This window comes from Bufo gargarizans, chromosome 7 (genome assembly GCF_014858855.1).
Source record: "Bufo gargarizans isolate SCDJY-AF-19 chromosome 7, ASM1485885v1, whole genome shotgun sequence".
In the NCBI taxonomy this organism is placed as follows: Eukaryota; Metazoa; Chordata; class Amphibia; order Anura; family Bufonidae; genus Bufo; species Bufo gargarizans.
Window position 1 is genome coordinate 153,619,057 of NC_058086.1, and position 21,766 is coordinate 153,640,822.

At 44.6% G+C, this 21,766-nt stretch overlaps 1 protein-coding gene across 1 annotated transcript in view; it reads left to right on the plus strand.

The window, feature by feature from the left end:
• The window catches only part of LOC122943846 (calcium-activated chloride channel regulator 1-like), a 154,531-nt gene that overhangs the window by 74,081 nt on the left and 58,684 nt on the right, over window positions 1–21,766 (plus strand). Inside the window, exon 7 of the mRNA XM_044301921.1 lies at window positions 105–329. Coding sequence (XP_044157856.1) covers window positions 105–329 — 225 coding nt within the window. The remainder of the gene's footprint in view (window positions 1–104; window positions 330–21,766) is intronic.

Here is a 21,766-nt window from a genome sequence, read left to right on the forward strand (position 1 = left end):
ATTATTTATTGAATAATAAAAATGTAGCTACTTTCTACTATGTCAAGGTATTTGTTTTCAGTTATGGGACAGTACAGTAATTTTACCTTTTTTAATTTTTTTAGGGAAATCGAATTGGACGTTTGTACCAGGCTGCAGAAGTTTTCCTTATGCAAATTTTTGAGACTGATTCTTATGTTGGAATGGTGACATTTTCAAGTACTTCAAATGTAGAATCACAGTTAGCCCAAATACAAAGTACTGCAGATCGTGAGGGCCTAATAAAACTTCTGCCAACAGTTGCAAGTGGAGGGACGCATATATGTTCTGGACTAAAGACTGGCATTGAGGTAATGTACATAAAGGCAACTTCTCTCTGTATTACCATAGTATGGAAATATTATGTCTAAAGAGGTCACCCCAAGTCAACATGGTTAAATTGAATGGCTGCCAGGAGCTTCCACAAGTGAAACAGAAGATTTAAAACACATTTGACTATGAGGCTCAACATTTATAAAAATAACTGCCTGTTTAATAGAATAATATACTAAATAGGATAATACATATACTAAATTAAAGTAGAGGGTTCAAATGTAGACCATAGGATATCAGCTGTTAGAGGTGGCATCGGAGTCTGTAAAATGTATAGACTCCAGCTTAAAAATGTATCTGTTATTAATATTGTGTAATTAATTTATTAACTTTCATATCTATATTTAGAAATGTTTAGAGATGTTCCCTATCAATATATTTTGTTCTCTCAATCTAAAGCCTTATTTATCAAAACCAGTAGTAAGCAGGGTGTTCTAGTGGTGATAGTTAAAGACTTATTTCTTCTCCTGTGTTCTCTCCTGTCCCTTATTCTATAAACAGTGATACGCAGGGTGTTCTAGAGATCATAATCAGTTCTCTCCTCTCCTGAGTTATCCCCTGTCCTTATACTATAGACAGTGATAAGCAGTGTGTGCTAGTGGTGATAAAGAATCAGTTCTCATCTCTCCTGTGTTCTCTACTGTCTCTTATACTATAAACAATGATGAGGAGGGTGTTCTAGTAGTCATAGATTATCAATACTCACTTCTGTGTTCTCCCAGTGCTTATACTATAAATAGTGATTAGCAGGGTGTTCTAGTAGTGATAGATTATCAGTACTCACTTCTCCTGTGTTCTCCCCTGTCCTTATACTATAAATAGTAATAAGCAGGGTGTTCTAGTGGTGATAGAGAATAAGTTATCACCTCTCTTGTGTTCTCTCCTGTCCTTATATTATTAACAGTGATAGGCAGGGTGTTCTAGTGGTGATAAATAATACGTTCTTCCTTCCCCTATGTTCTCTCCTGTCCTTATATTATAAACAACAATAAGCAGGTGTTCTAGACATGATAGATAACCAGTTCTCACCTCTCCTGAGTTCTCCCCTGTTCTTATACTATAAACAGTGATAAGTAGGGTGTTCTAGTTGTGAAGATGATCAGTTCTTTCCTCTCCTGAGTTCTTCCCTGTCCTTTATACTATAAACAGTGATAAGCAGGGTGTTCGAGTTGTGATACATAATGAGTTCTTCCCTCTTCTGTATTCTCTCCTGTCCCTTACTCGATCAATAATTATTAGGAGGGTGTTCTAGTAGTGATATGTTATCAGTTCTTACCTCTCCTGTGTTCTCCCCTGTCCTTATACTATAAAAAGTGATAAGCATTATGTTCTAGAGATGATAATAAATTCTCACCTCTCCCAAGTTTTCCCCTGTCCTTATACTATAAACAGTGATACGCAGGGTGTGCTAGTGGTGATAAAGAATCAGTTCTCACCTCTCCTGTGTTCTCACCTTTCCCATATACTATAAACAGTGAAAAACAGGTGTTATAGAGATGAAAATCAGTTCTCACTTCGCCTGAGTCTTCCCATCCTTATATTATAGACAGTGATAAGCAGGGTGTTCTAGTGGTGATAGATAAAGAGTTCTTCCTTTTCCTGTCTTCTCTCCTGTCCCATATACTATAAACAGTGGTAAGCAGGGTGTTCTAGAGATCATAATCAGTTCTCTCCTCTCCTGAGTTATCCCCTGTCCTTATACTATAGACAGTGATAAGCAGTGTGTGCTAGTGGTGATAAAGAATCAATTCTCATCTCTCCTGTGTTCTCTACTGTCTCTTATACTATAAACAATGATGAGGAGGGTGTTCTAGTAGTCATAGATTATCAATACTCACTTCTGTGTTCTCCCAGTGCTTATACTATAAATAGTGATTAGCAGGGTGTTCTAGTAGGTGATAGATTATCAGTACTCACTTCTCCTGTGTTCTCTCCTGTCCTTCTACTATAAATAGTAATAAGCAGGGTGTTCTAGTGGTGATAGAGAATAAGTTATCACCTCTCTTGTGTTCTCTCCTGTCCTTATATTATTAACAGTGATAGGCAGGGTGTTCTAGTGGTGATAAATAATACGTTCTTCCTTCCCCTATGTTCTCTCCTGTCCTTATATTATAAACAACAATAAGCAGGTGTTCTAGACATGATAGATAACCAGTTCTCACCTCTCCTGAGTTCTACCCTGTTCTTATACTATAAACAGTGATAAGTAGGGTGTTCTAGTTGTGAAGATGATCAGTTCTTTCCTCTCCTGAGTTCTTCCCTGTCCTTTATACTATAAACAGTGATAAGCAGGGTGTTCGAGTTGTGATACATAATGAGTTCTTCCCTCTTCTGTATTCTCTCCTGTCCCTTACTCGATCAATAATTATTAGGAGGGTGTTCTAGTAGTGATATGTTATCAGTAGGGATGAGCGAACTCGAACTGTATAGTTCGGGTTCGTACCGAATTTTGGGGTGTCCGTGACACGGACCCGAACCCGGACATTTTCGTAAAAATGTCCGGGTTCGGGTTCGGTGTTCGTCGCTTTCTTCGCGCTTTTGTGACGCTTTCTTGGCGCTTTTTGAAAGGCTGCAAAGCAGCCAATCAACAAGCGTCATACTACTTGCCCCAAGAGGCCGTCACAGCCATGCCTACTATTGGCATGGCTGTGATTGGCCAGAGCACCATGTGACCCAGCCTCTATTTAAGCTGGAGTCACATAGCGCCGCCCGTCACTCTGCTCTGATTAGCGTAGGGAGAGGTTGCGGATGCGACAGTAGGGCGAGATTAGGCAGATTAACTCCTCCAAAGGACTTCACTTGATTAATCGATCGATCTGCAGCTGTGCATCATTGAGCTGCTGATACTCAAATGCTCACTCACTGTTTTTAGGCTGCCCAGACCGTTTGTCAGTCACTTTTTTATGGTGTGATCGGCGGCCATTTTGTGTCTTGTGCGGTGCTGCGACCAAGTGCATCCAAGCTGCGACCAAGTGCATTTAACCCTCAATGGTGTGGTTGTTTTTTGGCTGAAGCCTACATCAGGGTGAAGCTGTCACACCAAGTGCATTTAACCAGCAATAGTCTGTTCATTTTTTGGCCATATACTAAATCAGGGGCAAGCTGCGCCTGTCACCAAGTGCATTTAACCCTCAATGGTGTGGTTGTTTTTTGGCTAAAGCCTACATCAGGGTGAAGCTGTCACACCAAGTGCATTTAACCAGCAATAGTCTGTTCATTTTTTGGCCATATCCCAGTCTAATTCTGTCACTAAATCCATACCGGTCACCCAGCGCCTAAATACTAGGCCTCAAATTTATATCCCGCTAAATCTGTCCCTAGTGCTGTAGCTGGGCGAGTTATTTAGTGTCCGTTCAAGCACATTTCTTGTTCTGGGTTGAAATACAATTCCCAATTTAGCAATTTCATAATTTAATGGTTTCTGCTATATCAGAGCTATTTGAAATCTATCCCTAAAAGGGTATATAATATTCAAGGTGCACATTGGGTCATTCAGAATAACTTCACACACACCCGCTACTGTGTATTTCCAAGTCTAATTCTGTCACTAAACCCATACCTGTCACCCAGCGCCTAAATACTAGGCCTCAAATTTATATCCCGCTAAATCTGTCCCTAGTGCTGTAGCTGGGCGAGTTATTTAGTGTCCGTTCAAGCACATTTCTTGTTCTGGGTTGAAATACAATTCCCAATTTAGCAATTTCATAATTTAGTGGTTTCTGCTATATCAGAGCTATTTGAAATCTATCCCTAAAAGGGTATATAATATTCAAGGTGCACATTGGGTCATTCAGAATAACTTCACACACACCCGCTACTGTGTATTTCCAAGTCTAATTCTGTCACTAAACCCATACCTGTCACCCAGCGCCTAAATACTAGGCCTCAAATTTATATCCCGCTAAATCTGTCCCTAGTGCTGTAGCTGGGCGAGTTATTTAGTGTCCGTTCAAGCACATTTCTTGTTCTGGGTTGAAATACAATTCCCAATTTAGCAATTTCATAATTTAGTGGTTTCTGCTATATCAGAGCTATTTGAAATCTATCCCTAAAAGGGTATATAATATTCAAGGTGCACATTGGGTCATTCAGAATAACTTCACACACACCCGCTACTGTGTATTTCCAAGTCTAATTCTGTCACTAAACCCATACCTGTCACCCAGCGCCTAAATACTAGGCCTCAAATTTATATCCCGCTAAATCTGTCCTTAGTGCTGTAGCTGGGCGAGTTATTTAGTGTCCGTTCAAGCACATTTCTTGTTCTGGGTTGAAATACAATTCCCAATTTAGCAATTTCATAATTTAGTGGTTTCTGCTATATCAGAGCTATTTGAAATCTATCCCTAAAAGGGTATATAATATTCAAGGTGCACATTGGGTCATTCAGAATAACTTCACACACACCCGCTACTGTGTATTTCCAAGTCTAATTCTGGCACTAAACCCATACCTGTCACCCAGCGCCTAAATACTAGGCCTCAAATTTATATCCCGCTAAATCTGTCCCTAGTGCTGTAGCTGGGCGAGTTATTTAGTGTCCGTTCAAGCACATTTCTTGTTCTGGGTTGAAATACAATTCCCAATTTAGCAATTTCATAATTTAGTGGTTTCTGCTATATCAGAGCTATTTGAAATCTATCCCTAAAAGGGTATATAATATTCAAGGTGCACATTGGGTCATTCAGAATAACTTCACACACACCCGCTACTGTGTATTTCCAAGTCTAATTCTGTCACTAAACCCATACCTGTCACCCAGCGCCTAAATACTAGGCCTCAAATTTATATCCCGCTAAATCTGTCCTAGTGCTGTAGCTGGGCGAGTTATTTAGTGTCCGTTCAAGCACATTTCTTGTTCTGGGTTGAAATACAATTCCCAATTTAGCAATTTCATAATTTAGTGGTTTCTGCTATATCAGAGCTATTTGAAATCTATCCCTAAAAGGGTATATAATATTCAAGGTGCACATTGGGTCATTCAGAATAACTTCACACACACCCGCTACTGTGTATTTCCAAGTCTAATTCTGTCACTAAACCCATACCTGTCACCCAGCGCCTAAATACTAGGCCTCAAATTTATATCCCGCTAAATCTGTCCTAGTGCTGTAGCTGGGCGAGTTATTTAGTGTCCGTTCAAGCACATTTCTTGTTCTGGGTTGAAATACAATTCCCAATTTAGCAATTTCATAATTTAGTGGTTTCTGCTATATCAGAGCTATTTGAAATCTATCCCTAAAAGGGTATATAATATTCAAGGTGCACATTGGGTCATTCAGAATAACTTCACACACACCCGCTACTGTGTATTTCCAAGTCTAATTCTGTCACTAAACCCATACCTGTCACCCAGCGCCTAAATACTAGGCCTCAAATTTATATCCCGCTAAATCTGTCCTAGTGCTGTAGCTGGGCGAGTTATTTAGTGTCCGTTCAAGCACATTTCTTGTTCTGGGTTGAAATACAATTCCCAATTTAGCAATTTCATAATTTAGTGGTTTCTGCTATATCAGAGCTATTTGAAATCTATCCCTAAAAGGGTATATAATATTCAAGGTGCACATTGGGTCATTCAGAATAACTTCACACACACCCGCTACTGTGTATTTCCAAGTCTAATTCTGTCACTAAACCCATACCTGTCACCCAGCGCCTAAATACTAGGCCTCAAATTTATATCCCGCTAAATCTGTCCTAGTGCTGTAGCTGGGCGAGTTATTTAGTGTCCGTTCAAGCACATTTCTTGTTCTGGGTTGAAATACAATTCCCAATTTAGCAATTTCATAATTTAGTGGTTTCTGCTATATCAGAGCTATTTGAAATCTATCCCTAAAAGGGTATATAATATTCAAGGTGCACATTGGGTCATTCAGAATAACTTCACACACACCCGCTACTGTGTATTTCCAAGTCTAATTCTGTCACTAAACCCATACCTGTCACCCAGCGCCTAAATACTAGGCCTCAAATTTATATCCCGCTAAATCTGTCCTAGTGCTGTAGCTGGGCGAGTTATTTAGTGTCCGTTCAAGCACATTTCTTGTTCTGGGTTGAAATACAATTCCCAATTTAGCAATTTCATAATTTAGTGGTTTCTGCTATATCAGAGCTATTTGAAATCTATCCCTAAAAGGGTATATAATATTCAAGGTGCACATTGGGTCATTCAGAATAACTTCACACACACCCGCTACTGTGTATTTCCAAGTCTAATTCTGTCACTAAACCCATACCTGTCACCCAGCGCCTAAATACTAGGCCTCAAATTTATATCCCGCTAAATCTGTCCTAGTGCTGTAGCTGGGCGAGTTATTTAGTGTCCGTTCAAGCACATTTCTTGTTCTGGGTTGAAATACAATTCCCAATTTAGCAATTTCATAATTTAGTGGTTTCTGCTATATCAGAGCTATTTGAAATCTATCCCTAAAAGGGTATATAATATTCAAGGTGCACATTGGGTCATTCAGAATAACTTCACACACACCCGCTACTGTGTATTTCCAAGTCTAATTCTGTCACTAAACCCATACCTGTCACCCAGCGCCTAAATACTAGGCCTCAAATTTATATCCCGCTAAATCTGTCCTAGTGCTGTAGCTGGGCGAGTTATTTAGTGTCCGTTCAAGCACATTTCTTGTTCTGGGTTGAAATACAATTCCCAATTTAGCAATTTCATAATTTAGTGGTTTCTGCTATATCAGAGCTATTTGAAATCTATCCCTAAAAGGGTATATAATATTCAAGGTGCACATTGGGTCATTCAGAATAACTTCACACACACCCGCTACTGTGTATTTCCAAGTCTAATTCTGTCACTAAACCCATACCTGTCACCCAGCGCCTAAATACTAGGCCTCAAATTTATATCCCGCTAAATCTGTCCTAGTGCTGTAGCTGGGCGAGTTATTTAGTGTCCGTTCAAGCACATTTCTTGTTCTGGGTTGAAATACAATTCCCAATTTAGCAATTTCATAATTTAGTGGTTTCTGCTATATCAGAGCTATTTGAAATCTATCCCTAAAAGGGTATATAATATTCAAGGTGCACATTGGGTCATTCAGAATAACTTCACACACACCCGCTACTGTGTATTTCCAAGTCTAATTCTGTCACTAAACCCATACCTGTCACCCAGCGCCTAAATACTAGGCCTCAAATTTATATCCCGCTAAATCTGTCCTAGTGCTGTAGCTGGGCGAGTTATTTAGTGTCCGTTCAAGCACATTTCTTGTTCTGGGTTGAAATACAATTCCCAATTTAGCAATTTCATAATTTAGTGGTTTCTGCTATATCAGAGCTATTTGAAATCTATCCCTAAAAGGGTATATAATATTCAAGGTGCACATTGGGTCATTCAGAATAACTTCACACACACCCGCTACTGTGTATTTCCAAGTCTAATTCTGTCACTAAACCCATACCTGTCACCCAGCGCCTAAATACTAGGCCTCAAATTTATATCCCGCTAAATCTGTCCTAGTGCTGTAGCTGGGCGAGTTATTTAGTGTCCGTTCAAGCACATTTCTTGTTCTGGGTTGAAATACAATTCCCAATTTAGCAATTTCATAATTTAGTGGTTTCTGCTATATCAGAGCTATTTGAAATCTATCCCTAAAAGGGTATATAATATTCAAGGTGCACATTGGGTCATTCAGAATAACTTCACACACACCCGCTACTGTGTATTTCCAAGTCTAATTCTGTCACTAAACCCATACCTGTCACCCAGCGCCTAAATACTAGGCCTCAAATTTATATCCCGCTAAATCTGTCCTAGTGCTGTAGCTGGGCGAGTTATTTAGTGTCCGTTCAAGCACATTTCTTGTTCTGGGTTGAAATACAATTCCCAATTTAGCAATTTCATAATTTAGTGGTTTCTGCTATATCAGAGCTATTTGAAATCTATCCCTAAAAGGGTATATAATATTCAAGGTGCACATTGGGTCATTCAGAATAACTTCACACACACCCGCTACTGTGTATTTCCAAGTCTAATTCTGTCACTAAACCCATACCTGTCACCCAGCGCCTAAATACTAGGCCTCAAATTTATATCCCGCTAAATCTGTCCTAGTGCTGTAGCTGGGCGAGTTATTTAGTGTCCGTTCAAGCACATTTCTTGTTCTGGGTTGAAATACAATTCCCAATTTAGCAATTTCATAATTTAGTGGTTTCTGCTATATCAGAGCTATTTGAAATCTATCCCTAAAAGGGTATATAATATTCAAGGTGCACATTGGGTCATTCAGAATAACTTCACACACACCCGCTACTGTGTATTTCCAAGTCTAATTCTGTCACTAAACCCATACCTGTCACCCAGCGCCTAAATACTAGGCCTCAAATTTATATCCCGCTAAATCTGTCCTAGTGCTGTAGCTGGGCGAGTTATTTAGTGTCCGTTCAAGCACATTTCTTGTTCTGGGTTGAAATACAATTCCCAATTTAGCAATTTCATAATTTAGTGGTTTCTGCTATATCAGAGCTATTTGAAATCTATCCCTAAAAGGGTATATAATATTCAAGGTGCACATTGGGTCATTCAGAATAACTTCACACACACCCGCTACTGTGTATTTCCAAGTCTAATTCTGTCACTAAACCCATACCTGTCACCCAGCGCCTAAATACTAGGCCTCAAATTTATATCCCGCTAAATCTGTCCTAGTGCTGTAGCTGGGCGAGTTATTTAGTGTCCGTTCAAGCACATTTCTTGTTCTGGGTTGAAATACAATTCCCAATTTAGCAATTTCATAATTTAGTGGTTTCTGCTATATCAGAGCTATTTGAAATCTATCCCTAAAAGGGTATATAATATTCAAGGTGCACATTGGGTCATTCAGAATAACTTCACACACACCCGCTACTGTGTATTTCCAAGTCTAATTCTGTCACTAAACCCATACCTGTCACCCAGCGCCTAAATACTAGGCCTCAAATTTATATCCCGCTAAATCTGTCCTAGTGCTGTAGCTGGGCGAGTTATTTAGTGTCCGTTCAAGCACATTTCTTGTTCTGGGTTGAAATACAATTCCCAATTTAGCAATTTCATAATTTAGTGGTTTCTGCTATATCAGAGCTATTTGAAATCTATCCCTAAAAGGGTATATAATATTCAAGGTGCACATTGGGTCATTCAGAATAACTTCACACACACCCGCTACTGTGTATTTCCAAGTCTAATTCTGTCACTAAACCCATACCTGTCACCCAGCGCCTAAATACTAGGCCTCAAATTTATATCCCGCTAAATCTGTCCTAGTGCTGTAGCTGGGCGAGTTATTTAGTGTCCGTTCAAGCACATTTCTTGTTCTGGGTTGAAATACAATTCCCAATTTAGCAATTTCATAATTTAGTGGTTTCTGCTATATCAGAGCTATTTGAAATCTATCCCTAAAAGGGTATATAATATTCAAGGTGCACATTGGGTCATTCAGAATAACTTCACACACACCCGCTTCTGTGCATTTCCAAGTCTAATTCTGTCACTAAATCCATACCGGTCACACAGTGCCTAAATACTAGGCCTCAAATTTATATCCCGCTGAATTTGAATACAATACATTGGGCCAAATAATATATTTGTTGTTGTGGTGAACCATAACAATGAGAAAAACATCTAGTAAGGGACGCGGACGTGGACATGGTCGTGGTGGTGTTAGTGGACCCTCTGGTGCTGGGAGAGGACGTGGCCGTTCTGCCACATCCACACGTCCTAGTGTACCAACTACCTCAGGTCCCAGTAGCCGCCAGAATTTACAGCGATATATGGTGGGGCCCAATGCCGTTCTAAGGATGGTAAGGCCTGAGCAGGTACAGGCATTAGTCAATTGGGTGGCCGACAGTGGATCCAGCACGTTCACATTATCTCCCACCCAGTCTTCTGCAGAAAGCGCACAGATGGCACCTGAAAACCAACCCCATCAGTCTGTCACATCACCCCCATGCATACCAGGGAAACTGTCTCAGCCTCAAGTTATGCAGCAGTCTCTTATGCTGTTTGAAGACTCCGCTGGCAGGGTTTCCCAAGGGCATCCACCTAGCCCTTCCCCAGCGGTGAAAGACATAGAATGCACTGACGCACAACCACTTATGTTTCCTGATGATGAGGACATGGGAATACCACCTCAGCATGTCTCTGATGATGACGAAACACAGGTGCCAACTGCTGCGTCTTTCTGCAGTGTGCAGACTGAACAGGAGGTCAGGGATCAAGACTGGGTGGAAGACGATGCAGGGGACGATGAGGTCCTAGACCCCACATGGAATGAAGGTCGTGCCACTGACTTTCACAGTTCGGAGGAAGAGGCAGTGGTGAGACCGAGCCAACAGCGTAGCAAAAGAAGGGAGCAGTGGGCAAAAGCAGAACACCCGCCGCCAAGAGACTCCGCCTGCTACTGACCGCCGCCATCTGGGACCGAGCACCCCAAAGGCAGCTTCAAGGAGTTCCCTGGCATGGCACTTCTTCAAACAATGTGCTGACGACAAGACCCGAGTGGTTTGCACGCTGTGCCATCAGAGCCTGAAGCGAGGCATTAACGTTCTGAACCTGAGCACAACCTGCATGACCAGGCACCTGCATGCAAAGCATGAACTGCAGTGGAGTAAACACCTTAAAACCAAGGAAGTCACTCAGGCTCCCCCTGCTACCTCTTCTGCTGCTGCCGCCTCGGCCTATTCTGCTGCTGCCGCCTCGGCCTCTTCCTCCGCCTCTGGAGGAACGTTGGCACCTGCCGCCCAGCAAACAGGGGATGTACCACCAACACCACCACCACCACCTCCGTCACCAAGCGTCTCAACCATGTCACACGCCAGCGTTCAGCTCTCCATCTCACAAACATTTGATAGAAAGCGTAAATTCCCACCTAGCCACCCTCGATCCCTGGCCCTGAATGCCAGCATTTCTAAACTACTGGCCTATGAAATGCTGTCATTTAGGCTGGTGGACACAGACAGCTTCAAACAGCTCATGTCGCTTGCTGTCCCACAGTATGTTGTTCCCAGCCGCCACTACTTCTCCAAGAGAGCCGTGCCTTCCCTGCACAACCAAGTATCCGATAAAATCAAGTGTGCACTGCGCAACGCCATCTGTGGCAAGGTCCACCTAACCACAGATACGTGGACCAGTAAGCACGGCCAGGGACGCTATATCTCCCTAACTGCACACTGGGTAAATGTAGTGGCAGCTGGGCCCCAGGCGGAGAGCTGTTTGGCGCACGTCCTTCCGCCGCCAAGGATCGCAGGGCAACATTCTTTGCCTCCTGTTGCCACCTCCTCCTTCTCGGCTTCCTCCTCCTCTTCTTCCACCTGCTCATCCAGTCAGCCACACACCTTCACCACCAACTTCAGCACAGCCCGGGGTAAACGTCAGCAGGCCATTCTGAAACTCATATGTTTGGGGGACAGGCCCCACACCGCACAGGAGTTGTGGCGGGGTATTGAACAACAGACCGACGAGTGGTTGCTGCCGGTGAGCCTCAAGCCCGGCCTGGTGGTGTGTGATAATGGGCGAAATCTCGTTGCAGCTCTGGGACTAGCCAATTTGACGCACATCCCTTGCTTGGCGCATGTGCTGAATTTGGTGGTGCAGAAGTTCATTCACAACTACCCCGACATGTCAGAGCTGCTGCATAAAGTGCGGGCCGTCTGTTCGCGCTTCCGGCGTTCACATCCTGCTGCTGCTCGCCTGTCTGCGCTACAGCGTAACTTCGGCCTTCCCGCTCACCGCCTCATATGCGACGTGCCCACCAGGTGGAACTCCACCTTGCACATGCTGGACAGACTGTGCGAGCAGCAGCAGGCCATAGTGGAGTTTCAGCTGCAGCACGCACGGGTCAGTCGCACTACAGAACAGCACCACTTCACCACCAATGACTGGGCCTCCATGCGAGACCTGTGTGCCCTGTTGCGCTGTTTCGAGTACTCCACCAACATGGCCAGTGGCGATGACACCGTTATCAGCGTTACAATACCACTTCTATGTCTCCTTGAGAAAACACTTAGGGCGATGATGGAAGAGGAGGTGGCCCAGGAGGAGGAGGAGGAGGAGGAGGAGGAAGAGGGGTCATTTTTAGCACTTTCAGGCCAGTCTCTTCGAAGTGACTCAGAGGGAGGTTTTTGGCAACAGCAGAGGCCAGGTACAAATGTGGCCAGCCAGGGCCCACTACTGGAGGACGAGGAGGACGAGGATGAGGAGGAGGTGGAGGAGGATGAGGATGAAGCATGGTCACAGCGGGGTGGCACCCAACGCAGCTCGGGTCCATCACTGGTGCGTGGCTGGGGGGAAAGGCAGGACGATGACGATACGCCTCCCACAGAGGACAGCTTGTCCTTACCCCTGGGCAGCCTGGCACACATGAGCGACTACATGCTGCAGTGCCTGCGCAACGACAGCAGAGTTGCCCACATTTTAACCTGTGCGGACTACTGGGTTGCCACCCTGCTGGATCCACGCTACAAAGACAATGTGCCCACCTTACTTCCTGCACTGGAGCGTGATAGGAAGATGCGCGAGTACAAGCGCACGTTGGTAGACGCGCTACTGAGAGCATTCCCAAATGTCACAGGGGAACAAGTGGAAGCCCAAGGCCAAGGCAGAGGAGGAGCAAGAGGTCGCCAAGGCAGCTGTGTCACGGCCAGCTCCTCTGAGGGCAGGGTTAGCATGGCAGAGATGTGGAAAACTTTTGTCAACACGCCACAGCTAACTGCACCACCACCTGATACGCAACGTGTTAGCAGGAGGCAACATTTCACTAACATGGTGGAACAGTACGTGTGCACACCCCTCCACGTACTGACTGATGGTTCGGCCCCATTCAACTTCTGGGTCTCTAAATTGTCCACGTGGCCAGAGCTAGCCTTTTATGCCTTGGAGGTGCTGGCCTGCCCGGCAGCCAGCGTTTTGTCTGAACGTGTATTCAGCACGGCAGGGGGCGTCATTACAGACAAACGCAGCCGCCTGTCTACAGCCAATGTGGACAAGCTGACGTTCATAAAAATGAACCAGGCATGGATCCCACAGGACCTGTCCGTCCCTTGTCCAGATTAGACATTAACTACCTCCCCATAACCATATATTATTGGACTCCAGGGCACTTCCTCATTCAATCCTATTTTTATTTTCATTTTACCATTATATTGCGAGGCTACCCAAAGTTGAATGAACCTCTCCTCTGCCTGTGTGCTAGGCCTAAATATATGCCAATGGACTGTTGCAGTGGTGGCTGACATGAAGCCTGATTCTCTGCTATGACATGCAGACTAATTCTCTGCTGACATGAAGCCAGATTGTCTGTTACGGGACCTCTCTCCTCTGCCTGGGTGCTGGGCCTAAATTTATGACAATGGACTGTTGCAGTGGTGGCTGACGTGAAGCCTGATTCTCTGCTATGACATGCAGACTGATTCTCTGCTGACATGAAGCCAGATTGTCTGTTACGGGACCTCTCTGCTCTGCCTGTGTGCTAGGCCTAAATATATGCCAATGGACTGTTGCAGTGGTGGGTGACGTGAAGCCTCATTCTCTGCTATGACATGCAGACTGATTCTCTGCTGACATGAAGCCAGATCGTCTGTTACGGGACCTCTCTGCTCTGCCTGTGTGCTAGGCCTAAATATATGCCAATGGACTGTTGCAGTGGTGGGTGACGTGAAGCCTCATTCTCTGCTATGACATGCAGACTGATTCTCTGCTGACATGAAGCCAGATCGTCTGTTACGGGACCTCTCTGCTCTGCCTGTGTGCTAGGCCTAAATATATGCCAATGGACTGTTGCAGTGGTGGGTGACGTGAAGCCTCATTCTCTGCTATGACATGCAGACTGATTCTCTGCTGACATGAAGCCAGATTGTCTGTTACGGGACCTCTCTGCTCTGCCTGTGTGCTAGGCCTAAATATATGCCAATGGACTGTTGCAGTGGTGGGTGACGTGAAGCCTCATTCTCTGCTATGACATGCAGACTGATTCTCTGCTGTCATGAAGCCAGATTGTCTGTTACGGGACCTCTCTGCTCTGCCTGTGTGCTAGGTCTAAATATATGCCAATGGACTGTTGCAGTGGTGGGTGACGTGAAGCCTCATTCTCTGCTATGACATGCAGACTGATTCTCTGCTGACATGAAGCCAGATTGTCTGTTACGGGACCTCTCTGCTCTGCCTGTGTGCTAGGCCTAAATATATGCCAATGGACTGTTGCAGTGGTGGGTGACGTGAAGCCTCATTCTCTGCTATGACATGCAGACTGATTCTCTGCTGTCATGAAGCCAGATTGTCTGTTACGGGACCTCTCTGCTCTGCCTGTGTGCTAGGCCTAAATATATGCCAATGGACTGTTGCAGTGGTGGGTGACGTGAAGCCTCATTCTCTGCTATGACATGCAGACTGATTCTCTGCTGTCATGAAGCCAGATTGTCTGTTACGGGACCTCTCTGCTCTGCCTGTGTGCTAGGCCTAAATATATGCCAATGGACTGTTGCAGTGGTGGGTGACGTGAAGCCTCATTCTCTGCTATGACATGCAGACTGATTCTCTGCTGACATGAAGCCAGATTGTCTGTTACGGGACCTCTCTGCTCTGCCTGTGTGCTAGGCCTAAATATATGCCAATGGACTGTTGCAGTGGTGGCTGACGTGAAGCCTCATTCTCTGCTATGACATGCAGACTGATTCTCTGCTGACATGAAGCCAGATTCTCTGTTACGGGACCTCTCTCCTCTGCCTGTGTGTGTGCTGGGCCTAAATATATGCCAATGGACTGTTGCAGTGGTGGCTGACGTGAAGCCTCATTCTCTGCTATGACATGCAGACTGATTCTCTGCTGACACGAAGACAGATTCTCTGTTACGGGACCTCCCTCCTCTGCCTGTGTGCTGGGCCTAAATATATGCCAATGGACTGTTGCAGTGGTGGCTGACGTGAAGCCTCATTCTCTGCTATGACATGCAGACTGATTCTCTGCTGACATGAAGCCAGATTCTCTGTTACTGGACCTCTCTCCTCTGCCTGTGTGTGTGCTGGGCCTAAATATATGCCAATGGACTGTTGCAGTGGTGGCTGACGTGAAGCCTCATTCTCTGCTATGACATGCAGACTGATTCTCTGCTGACATGAAGCCAGATTGTCTGTTACGGGACCTCTCTCCTCTGCCTGGGTGCCGGGGCCTAAATATCTGAGAATGGACTGTTCCAGTGGTGGGTGACGGGAAGCCAGATTCTCTGCTATGGAACCTCTCTCCAATTGATTTTGGTTAATTTTTATTTATTTAATTTTTATTTTAATTCATTTCCCTATCCACATTTGTTTGCAGGGGATTTACCTACATGTTGCTGCCTTTTGCAGCCCTCTAGCTCTTTCCTGGGCTGTTTTACAGCCTTTTTAGTGCCGAAAAGTTCGGGTCCCCATTGACTTCAATGGGGTTCGGGTTCGGGACGAAGTTCGGATCGGGTTCGGATCCCGAACCCGAACATTTCCGGGATGTTCGGCCGAACTTCTCGAACCCGAACATGCAGGTGTTCGCTCAACTCTAGTTATCAGTTCTTACCTCTCCTGTGTTCTCCCCTGTCCTTATACTATAAAAAGTGATAAGCATTATGTTCTAGAGATGATAATAAATTCTCACCTCTCCCAAGTTTTCCCCTGTCCTTATACTATAAACAGTGATACGCAGGGTGTGCTAGTGGTGATAAAGAATCAGTTCTCACCTCTCCTGTGTTCTCACCTGTCCCATATACTATAAACAGTGAAAAACAGGTGTTATAGAGATGATAATCAGTTCTCACTTCGCCTGAGTCTTCCCATCCTTATATTATAGACAGTGATAAGCAGGGTGTTCTAGTGGTGATAGATAAAGAGTTCTTCCTTTTCCTGTCTTCTCTCCTGTCCCATATACTATAAACAGTGGTAAGCAGGGTGTTCTAGAGATCATAATCAGTTCTCTCCTCTCCTGAGTTATCCCCTGTCCTTATACTATAGACAGTGATAAGCAGTGTGTGCTAGTGGTGATAAAGAATCAATTCTCATCTCTCCTGTGTTCTCTACTGTCTCTTATACTATAAACAATGATGAGGAGGGTGTTCTAGTAGTCATAGATTATCAATACTCACTTCTGTGTTCTCCCAGTGCTTATACTATAAATAGTGATTAGCAGGGTGTTCTAGTAGGTGATAGATTATCAGTACTCACTTCTCCTGTGTTCTCTCCTGTCCTTATACTATAAATAGTAATAAGCAGGGTGTTCTAGTGGTGATAGAGAATAAGTTATCACCTCTCTTGTGTTCTCTCCTGTCCTTATATTATTAACAGTGATAGGCAGGGTGTTCTAGTGGTGATAAATAATACGTTCTTCCCTCTTCTGTATTCTCTCCTGTCCCTTACTCGATCAATAATTATTAGGAGGGTGTTCTAGTAGTGATATGTTATCAGTTCTTACCTCTCCTGTGTTCTCCCCTGTCCTTATACTATAAAAAGTGATAAGCGTTATGTTCTAGAGATGATAATAAATTCTCACCTCTCCCAAGTTATCCCCTGTCCTTATACTATAAACAGTGATACGCAGGGTGTGCTAGTGGTGATAAAGAATCAGTTCTCACCTCTCCTGTGTTCTCACCTGTCCCATATACTATAAACAGTGAAAACAGGTGTTATAGAGATGATAATCAGTTCTCACCTCGCCTGAGTTCTTCCCATCCTTATATTATAGACAGTGATAAGCAGGGTGTTCTAGTGGTGATAGATAATCAGTTTTCGTCTCTTCTGTGTTCTTCCCTGACTTTTTACTATAAACAGTGATAAGCAGGGTATTCCAGTGGCGATAAAGAATCTGTTCTCACTTTTCCAGTGTTCTCTACTGTCCTTATACTATAAACAGTGATAAGCAGGGTGTTCTGGTAACAGATACTCAGTTCTAACCTCTCCTGTGTTTCCTCCTGTCCCTTATACTATAAACAGGAATAACCAGGGTGTTCTAATGGTGATGGATAATCAGTTCTCAGCTCTCTTGTGTTGTTTCCTGTCCTTATACTATAAACAGTGATAAGCAGGGTGTTTTAGTGGAGATAGAAAATCAGTCCTAACCTCTCCGGTTTCAATACCATAAAAAAGTACCAAAAAAAAACCCCCAAAAAAGCGTTCCGCATTTTATGTAAAGTCCGGCCCATAATCGAGCAGTCCTATCCTATTTTTTGGGGCATAAGGCGACAAAAAAAAAAAATGTTGAATGGTGCCGTTTTTATAATTTTTTTTCTGTTACGGTGTTCACCGCATAGGAGATTTTTTTATATTTTAATAGTTACTAATAATCTTTTTTTAATAATAATCTTTATTTATCTAGCGCCAACATATTCCGAAGCACCTTACAATTCAAGGGTTCATGTACAAACAGTCATAAATAACATAGCAACAGACAAGTCGATTATTACAAGAGGAATGAGGGCCCTGCTTGCAAGAGCTTACAATCTATGAGGGGATAGGGGGGACACAATAGGTAGAAGTGCTTGTTATATACGATAGTCCAGCCATCTTGGGAGAATAGGGGAACAGATACTGTATAAAGCCACTTGAGCCGTTTAGCAGCCAATATACGAAGTGCTTCTGGGTGCAGTGGAGGCTCAGCTTCAGGGAATGATAAATGGGCTATGGGAGGTGATAGGCCACCCTGAAAAGATATGTTTTTAGTGAACGCTTAAAACTGTGCATGTTGTGATTAAGCCTGATTTCTTGGGGTAGGGCATTCCAGAGAACCGGTGCAGCTCAGGAGAAATCTTGTAGCCGGGAAAGAGGTTCGGATTTTTGTGGAAGTCGTAAGTCATTGGCTGAACGCAGAGCACGGGTAGGGTGGTAGACAGAGATGAGGAAAGAGATATAGGGTGGTGCAGCACTGTGGAGGGCTTTGTGAGTGAGGACGAGCAGTTTGAATTGGATTCTATAGTGTATGGGTAGCCAGTGCAATGACTGACACGGGGGGGGAGAGGACATCAGAGTAGCAGTTGGACAGATAGGTGACCCTGGCTGCTGCATTAAGAATAGATTGGAGAGGGGAGAGTCTGGTGAGGGGGAGGCCAATGAATAGTGAGTTGCAGTAATCAAGGCAGGAGTGGATCAGGGCAACAATGAGAGTTTTTGCTGTTTCCATAGTGAGAAAGGGGCGGATACTAGAGATGTTTTTGAGGTGCAGGCGACATGAGCAGGAGAGAGATTGAATATAGGGGGTGAAAGAAAGATCAGTGTCAAAAGTCACCCCGAGACAGCAGGCGTGCTGCCTAGGAGTGATGACGGTGTTGCACACCGAGAGGCAGACATCAGGTTCAGGTAGGTTAGTAGATGGAGAGAACACAAGAAGTTACGTTTTTGAAAGATTTAGTTTCAGATAGAGAGAGGACATAATGTTAGAGATGGCAGAGAGACAGTCACTGGTGTTCTGTAATACAGCAGGTGTGATGTCAAGGGGTGAAGTGTATAGTTGTGTGTCATCAGCATAGAGATGGTACTGGAAACCAAATCTGCTGATGGTCTGTCCAATTGGTGCTGTGTATAGGGAGAAGAGGAGAGGGCCTAGGACTGAACCCTGAGGAACTCCAACAGCGAGGGGGAGAGGTAAGGAAGTGGAGCCAGCGAATGATACACTGAAAGAGCGACCAGAGAGATAGGAAGAACACCAGGAGAGGGCAGTGTCCGTTTGGCCGATGGATTGGAGCATGGCGAGTAGGAGATGGTGGTCTACAGTGTCAAAAGCTGCAGAGAGGTCAAGGAGAATGAGCAGAGAGCTGTTACCGTTGCATTTTGCTGTGAGGAGGTCATTTGTCACTTTGGTGAGGGGAGTTTCTGTCGAATGCAGGGGGTCGAAACCAGATTGTAAAGGATTGAGGAGAGAGTGATCAGAGAGATAGCGGATAAGGCGAGAGTAGACCAGACGCTCCAGGAGTTTAGAGATAAAGGGAAGATTGGAGACTGGTCTGTAGTTAGTTGTGCAGGATGGGTCGAGAGATGTTTTTTTTATTAATGGAGTAATGATAGAGTGTTTGAAAGAGGAGGGGAAGATACCAGAAGAGAGGGAGAGGTTGAAGATTTTTGTTAGGTGAGTGGTGACAGCCGGAGAGAGAGACTGGAGTAGGTGTGAGGGAATAGGATCAGAGGCGCAAGTGGTAGGACGAGAAGAAGAGAGGAGCCTGGAGACTTCATCTTCTGTGACTGTGTCAAATGTGGACAGTGAGCCAGGGGAGATGCGGAGGGGGAGGGGGATGAATATCACTTAGTGGCTGGGAGCTGATTTCATGACGGATTTGTTCTATTTTCTCTGTGAAGTAGGCGGCTAAGTCTTCAGCAAGAGGTCTGTGGTGGGTGCCTGAACTTTAGGACTGAGGAGTGATTGGAAAGTGTCAAAGAGTTTTTGTGGGTTGTTAGACAGTGAGGAGATTAGATTGGTGAAGTAAGTCTGTTTAGCGAGGTTGAGGGCAGAGTTATAGGTCTGCAGCATGGATTTGTAATGGAGGAAATTCTTGGGTGTGCGAGTTTTCCTCCATAGGCGTTCAGCACTCCTGGAGCAATGCTGGAGGGAGCAAGTTTGCGATGTAAGCCAGAGTTGCTTTGGTCTGTGTTTGAAGGTTCTGAGGGTAGGGGTTGTTACTTTGTCCAGGGTGCTTCTTAAGGTGTCATTGTAGTGATTTGCAGCCTTATGGGGGCAGGAAAGGGAAGAGATTGGGGGCAATGATGCATGTAAAGTGTCTAAGTGTATGAGGGTCGATGGCCTGTAGGTTTCTGTGCATGTAATAGGTAGGGGAGTGCTGGGATGGGTGAAGATTTGTGAGAGTGAAGGAGAGGATATTGTGGTGGGAAAGCGGGAGAGGAGAGTTATTAAAGTTGGAGATTGAGTAGAGAGAAAACCAAGTCAAGTGTGTCTGAGAGTTAGAGAGTTGAGAAAGGCCAAGAGAGGAGGTTAGGGAGAGAAGCTGGGAATCAGATGGGGAAATGGGGCCGTTTATGGGGATGTTGAAGTCTCCGAAGATAAGGGTTGGTATTTCTGAGGACAGGAAGTGTGGCAGCCAGGCAGCAAAGTGATCCAGGAACTGGGTGGGTGAGCCAAGGGGACGGTATACAACCGCTACTCTGAGGGGGAGGGGATGGAAGAGCCCGAGGGTGTGAAACTCGAAAGAAGGGAACGAGAGTGATGGAACTGGGGGGATGACCTGGAAAGTGCATTGTAGGGAGAGGAGAATGCCAACTCCACCACCATGTCTGTTCTCAGGTCTGGGAGAAGTGTAGGCCGCCAAAGGAGAGAGCAGCAGAGGAAGCCATGTCAGATTCCTAAATCCAGGTTTCAGTGAGGGCCAGCAGGTTAAGAGAATTAGTTAAAAAGAAGTTTTGAATGTAGGGGAGCTTGTTACAGACTGACTGTGAATTGCAGAGCGCACAGTTAAAAGAGGGGAAAGAAGGTGGACAACAAACGTTGATGAGGTTTGCAAGGTTTCTGTGAGAGATGGGGGGGGGGGGGTTGATGTGAAAGGCAGGGTGGGCGGTGGTTAAGAGAGATATCCCATGAAATAAGAAGTAAAAGTAAAGAGAGGAAAATCAAATGGTTGTAGGATTTGTGGGAGAGCTTGTTGTGCTGCACCCTGGGACACAATGGTTTCAATAGATTAAGGAAGGTGAAAAAAGCATGGGAGCTGTACATGGGGAAGTGGAGGAGAGAGGGGCAGATGTGGATGGAAGGTAATGGAGGAGGAACAGGGCGGTGAATGTGGAGGTAAAAAGCACATATAAAAAGGGACATAGAGACAAGTAGTGGACGAACATCTGCCAGGACGGTGCGTGAACGCGATCAAATGTTCGCGAACCGCAAGTTCGCGGCGGGTCACATTCATTTTAATAGCAGGCGAACCTGAAACACCTTCAGCTCATATTTGCAGCTAAGAAATATTTACTAGAAGTGCACAAATAGTCCCACAACCTGGACAGTGACATACCAGATGTATTATTCGAATTTGCGATCTCCATTCATTATTTTTTTCAATGCAAAATATTGGCAATATAATTTTTGCGTACGCCCATGCGCACACCAGTTATAATTATTTTTTCCAATACCGTTTGTCACTGTGTGTAGCAGTGGGAACGCAGCGAAACCGCAAACAAATGCTTCTGTACCTGTCATGGCCTATGGTGTGTTTTGTGACACTTTCCTTCACTTGGTTGCCCGTGGCAACGTGTGGTGTTGTGTGCATGTGGTGGCAGTGTCTCAGTCCTATGGCTGATCCCCAGGACATGGTTTCCACGCATGCCGTTGCCCACGGCAACAGGTGAAGTGTGTGTTTATGTGTTTACTTCCCCTTTAAGTGGCCGTCTTCCCTTGCCTTGTGTTTGAAGGGGTAACTCCCTTCTGTGTGTGTGATCACTGGGTGTGTCTGTGTGGGTGTGGCTACATGGG